General features: G+C 32.6%; 2 protein-coding genes across 2 annotated transcripts in view; both read right to left on the reverse strand.

Annotated features, from left to right (window-relative positions):
- Positions 1-505: 505 nt before the first annotated feature.
- LOC101989792 (olfactory receptor 10AG1-like) lies at positions 506-1,486 on the reverse strand. The gene has a single exon (XM_005363281.2). It carries the CDS (start codon positions 1,484-1,486, stop codon positions 506-508), a length of 981 nt encoding a protein of 326 aa, XP_005363338.1.
- Positions 1,487-1,512: 26 nt separating this feature from the next.
- The window catches only part of LOC101990071 (olfactory receptor 10AG1-like), a 12,481-nt gene continuing 8,116 nt past the window's right edge, over positions 1,513-5,877 (reverse strand). Inside the window, exon 3 of the mRNA XM_005363282.2 lies at positions 1,513-1,572. Coding sequence (XP_005363339.2) covers positions 1,513-1,572 — 60 coding nt within the window. The remainder of the gene's footprint in view (positions 1,573-5,877) is intronic.

The raw sequence follows: 5,877 nt of genomic DNA on the forward strand, positions 1-5,877 counted from the left end.
CACAGCCTTATCACAGTTTATCCTCCCTTCCAGTCTTCCCACTCTCTTCCACACTTCTCTCACCCAGATTCACCCTTCAACCTTTTCCACTCAGAAAAGAGAAGGCCTCCTGTGGCTATAAATGTAACACTGCATAAAGAGCTACAATGAGACTAGGCATATACCCTTTTGTCAAGACCGGATGTAGAAAACCAGTAGAGGAAAAAGGTCCCAATGACAGGAAAAAAGAGTCAGAAGAACACAAGGACAGAGATTTTACTGGTGATGTTTTGCAGTAGGCAAAGCACAATCATTTCTAGTTGTGTTACAAGCTTCTGTTCATCCATATAAAGCAAGGAGAAACACTGATGTTTAACATCAGAACATGGCTAAAGAGCTTGCACATCAGTATGAAACATAGAGTTCATTTAGAGTAAACCATTTCATTAATTTGTTTACAAAATGAAATTATGCTCTAATTAAATGTATAAAATATATAAAAATATTTTAATGGACATTATTTTTCTCACACTGCTACCAACCTGGAAAATAATTTTCTCAGTGCCCCTGTGACATCTTTGTTCCTCAGGCTGTATATTAGGGGATTAAACATTGGAGTCAAAATGGTGTAAAACAGAGAAAGGAGTTTGTCTGTCCCCTCATTCTTATTAGACTTAGGTTTTAAATAGGTGATGCTAGCTGATCCATAGAATAAAAACACAACTATAAGGTGGGAAGAGCATGTGGAAAAGGCTTTGGTCCTTCCTGTGTTTGATGACAATTTCAGAATGGTTGAGATGATCCTGCTGTAAGATGCAAGGATCAACATGAAGGGAACAGTGACAATCAAGACAGCAAATATAAAGACCACAATCTCATTCACAAAGATGTTTCCACATGCCAATTTGAGCAAGGGAGGTATGTCACAAAAGAAGTGATTGATTTGGTTAGATTCACAGAAGGGAAGAGACAGAATCTGATATGTCTGCCCCACCTGAATGGGAATCCCAATGATCCAGGAACCAACCACTAGTTGGGTACACACCTTGTGACTCATGACAACAGGATAATGTAGAGGGTTGCAAATGGCCACATAACGATCATAGGCCATCACAGCCAGGAGGAAGCACTCTGTGGCCCCCAGTATAAGGAATAGGCACATTTGTGTAGCACAGGCAAAAAAAGAAATATTTCCTCTCATTGTAAAAAGATCCATAAGCATCCTAGGAAGTGTGACAGATACATAACAGATTTCCAGGAAAGAAAAATTGCTGATGAAAAAATACATGGGGTTTTGCAGAGTGGGCTCAACCCTTGTGATTAGAATGATGATTCCATTTCCCAACAGAATAATTATGTAGACGGATAGGAAGATTCCAAAGAGAAACCAGTGCAATTTGGGAATATCAGAAAATCCCAAGAGAACAAATTCCATAGGTAGAGTAAGATTTGTTTCGATGATTTTTAGTTTGTTTGCTCTTTGTAGGTTCACCAGGCTGAATTTCATTTTCCTCTTTTCAAATAAGAAGGAATTTATGTTTTGGTCTTTATAACTTCTATTTTTCTGAATCTTGCAGTTGGAGTTTCTGTGCTCTGAAAATAGAAGGAATGAATCAAAATGTAACCAGTTTTATCATTAAGGTCTTCTGAATGTATTTGTCACATTAAATATATACTCTAATTATACCAATGAAATCCATGCAGACATATGATATTATTCACTTGCCATAGCACAAAGATAATATGCACATACTTGATCTTCATGTTACACTATAGGGACATTTCTCTATCCTCCCTTGGTATATCATAGCCTCAGAATTTGTTTAAGCTAGGTCCTGACTTTTAAAAACTTTAAAACTTTCAGAATATTATTTATCTTTGAATTTTAAAAGTAACTTTGACATCTTTGAGACTTTATTATTATTAACTTCACTCATGAATTTTTAATCTTGCATGTAGTCTAAGCTAAACAGAACTGAAGGTTTTGCCTCATTTGCCAATGACCAGATGAGAATTTCCAGTTACTTTTCCTGTGAATGGAATTCTATTTCTCTTTATATGTATAAAACATTGAGGCTGATATTCCTTTAAAAAAACTTTTTCTTTCACTTGTAGTGTAGAAAATGACTGACTATTGTTACTTCATTATGACAATACATATTTTAATAACAAATAAAATGTATTAAATAAAAATATTTATCTTTATGCTTTTATTAAATAATATCCAGCTTTCAGCAATGACAATGTGTTAACAATTATTTCAAAAGCACTCTAAAAAGTAGGGTATTATGTAGGAAAGAGAAAGAATAAACATTTTAATCTCAATAAATAAACAAATAATGATTTATCATTTGGTATAGCTTTGGCACATAGACAAAGATCTGGCAGCCTGCTCCACAGATACTTGCTCAGCTGTGTTTATTGTCACTTTATTCACAATAGCCAGAAGATGGAAAATAAAACTGTTTTCCTCAATGATAAATTAATGAAGAAAATTTGGCATGTGTACACTGTGAAGTTATATTGTGCTGTAAAGAAAAAAGTAATCATGAAGTTTTCTAGAAAATGGATGGAACTAGAAAATTGTACATTGTATAAGAGAATGCAGACCCAGAAAGATAAACACCACATAAAGCCTATTATTTTAAATTTAAATTAAAATTCCTTTTAACTTCTCATATTTGATATATTTAAATTCCCTTCATATTATGCAAATATTAAGAATTACTTAATTTCAGATTGGCTATTTACAATTTTTATTATGTTTGTCTCTCTCCTTCTCTTTCCCCCCTTCATGTCCCCTCTCCTCACCACCTCTCTCTCCTATCCCTTTCTCATTCAGTCCCTCTCTATCTCCTTGTCTCTCCATCTTTCTCTACCTCTCTTTTTGTATTTGTAGCCTGAGGAGGGTTTTGTACAAATTCCACAGCCCACAAGCAGAGGTCATAGGATTTCTTTTGGTATTTGATTTTTTTTCTTGCATGTGTAACCAAGGAATTGAATTGAAGCAGCAACTTCCCTTATTACTGAGCTATTTAACCAAACTTCAACTCTGACTGTTCTTTACATAACCATGCAATTCTGTGTATTCATTCCTCCGATCTATTGTTTCTAATACTATGTTCTAGCTCAGGGTCCTATGAAAGCCAAGCTTAAATGCCTTCAAATATTTCCTTTTATTTTTGACATGATGAAATACATATTTAGAAACCCTTTAAATATGGAAAACTTAGTGCATTTACAGATTTCATGGAAGTCACTTGTTGCTTGTGAGACTTATCACGAATTGCATTCATAAAAATGGGTCAAATGGTTTATTATTTATATTTCATCATTTCATGTAATAAAAATAAGTTGTTTATGTCCCCACTGTTTATTGTACAGGAAAAAAATGAGAATCAAAATGTTGGTGAAAAGCAAGTTGTCATAATGCACACCCATAATCCAAGTTCTTAGGATTTGAAGGCAAGAGGATTGGTGTGAGATCAAGGCAATCCTGGCTTTAAAAGTAAAATGTCTCATACAACAAAACATTCTCCCAATAGCAGATGCTGTTAGTTAAACAGTCATGTTGGTTTTTGAAAATTTTAGAGATTTTTCTTTTTGTCATATTTTCAAAATTTTCTTTTAAAATTTCTTAATTCTTTTTGTGTATTCATTTTATTTGGTGTCTATTTGTTAATGAAAGGACTTCACCAGATTTTATGAAGGAAGTAAGGCTTGAAAATAGGCCAATGCTATCGTAATAGCAGATGTTGTGTCCTAATCCAAGAAAAGAAAAATTATATGCATATATAAAAATGTGCCCTTTATGGTAGAAAACATGCAGAGATAGTTACAGGAAAGTACCACAGCCTATTTCTCTGAAGTCAAATATTTAACAGTATTCAGAAAAAACAAAACCCTAATCTAGTTATCGATCATGTTTTCTAGATTCTGGAAAACCCCTCCTAGTCTGTGTTCATGTCTGTTCTGCACGTCACACAATGTAACATGATCCATTGTATTACAGATACATACAAGATTCTTCTCTACTATTTCATCCGATATGATTTCAAAGTAAAGTAATGGTACACCTTATCACTAGAGTTGGGAACTTCATGTGAATCAAGATATCAAAATATCATAGATTAAAATATGTGGTATTGCATAAAATATACAATTGCTTTTTATTCTTTATTTACTTGAGTATAATTCTGTATATTTTACTTTTATCTAAATTTATTTCATGAAAAGTAAGACAACTTTTACCATATTAAGCACATTTAGTCACATACTACATACAAATTCTGTCAGGATTTTTATTGGGAGTCATATATCCAATATAAAGACACAAATCCTTACAATCAAATCAGCTACTGTTAGCAATCGTGACACTTGCAATGTAGAAGAAAGAATTTCTGTTTGTTTTTCCATCTGCCAGGAGAATCTTTAATACAGGGAAAGTATTTCTAGGAAAGCTGTTACCATAGTAGATTTCCCTTTATTAGCAACACAACACATTGTACTTTCATTATAATCAAAACAACACTCTTTCATTATCCTTTTTAATATTTTTTCATAATGATAGATAAATGTAAAAAAATAAATTTTCAGTGGGTTACAATATTATTTTATCAATTAAATTATGCAGTAAAAATTACAGGATTACCAAGCAATAAAACTTTAAGTTCAATATATTAAAATTCATTTTTAAGATGATTAACATGAATTATTAAATCATGATCCTCAAACTCATATTGCAGAGAGAAATGAGAACATATTATCAGGTTACCTTTTTGATTTTGTTAAAGTTGTTCTTTTTCATTGAAATACTTTGTTTTTAATATATATTAACAGGAGTTATAACACATTGAAATCAGAGCCTTAGTTGTCTTCTAAACACCCTAGGTCATTTATAGGGAAAATACTTCTTTCCAGTGGGGATAGCTATTCTCAATTGTCACACCTAAATTAATACCTAGGTGCCCAAGTTTGCAATTAATTTGGCAAGTGTCCACATTACGAATTACTATTGTGTATCACACACTAGACTTTTTTGTAACGTCTCCACAGAATTCTTCCCCAAACACATTCAAATTATTCACTAACCCCAGAAGAATAAATATTACAGTTTTTATATTATCTATGAAATGTGAGCATTCACATTGTTTATCTGTTTGATTTTTTAGCTGTGTTATATTGTTTGTTTTTATTTCCATGGGAAGAATTTACACTATCCAGAGGAATGAAGATGAACCACCCTCCCATCACATTGTTATGCTCTAGCAATCTAACAGATACTCCAGAAACAAATCCTTCTGAAGCCACAAAATCAATGCCATGAACAACTGAAGAGGATTTTAATTGTGGAAGAAGAAGGCATTTAGCACATTCTGCTACCAAATGTTAATATTTTAAAACTCTCATGCTTCATTTATTCTAAACTGATTTCTACTTTGTCCTAAATATTTCTCAATTTAAAAAATGTAATTCATTTAATGGCTGGGATATTTTTCATTTTTTATTGTTTTTTTTTTAATTTTTAAAACATTAATACTGCTCATATTTGCAATTTGAATATTAACACAGATCAATTGAATACCTTCATTTTTTATACTAAATTAACAGATCAAGAGACAGTCTGTATTTCATTAAATTCATCTCATATATATTACATGCACACAGTCAAACAGATTGATTATGGCTGAGAATCATAAAGTGGGCCTGGCCTAGCCGATATGAGAGGCACAAGTCATAGGATTTTAAGAATCCAGTCTATGGATTCTGGGGCATATGAGTTTTTCACTTCCTGAGAAGGCAAGGAACTCCCTTCTCAGTACAGTGAAGTACTCAACATTTCCTTCTATTTTTCCTTAGAAGTGAAGAAATCTTGGATGCATGATAAGAAAATTGGTC

Source organism: Microtus ochrogaster, linkage group LG9 (genome assembly GCF_000317375.1).
Source record: "Microtus ochrogaster isolate Prairie Vole_2 linkage group LG9, MicOch1.0, whole genome shotgun sequence".
NCBI classification, from domain to species: domain Eukaryota; kingdom Metazoa; phylum Chordata; class Mammalia; order Rodentia; family Cricetidae; genus Microtus; species Microtus ochrogaster.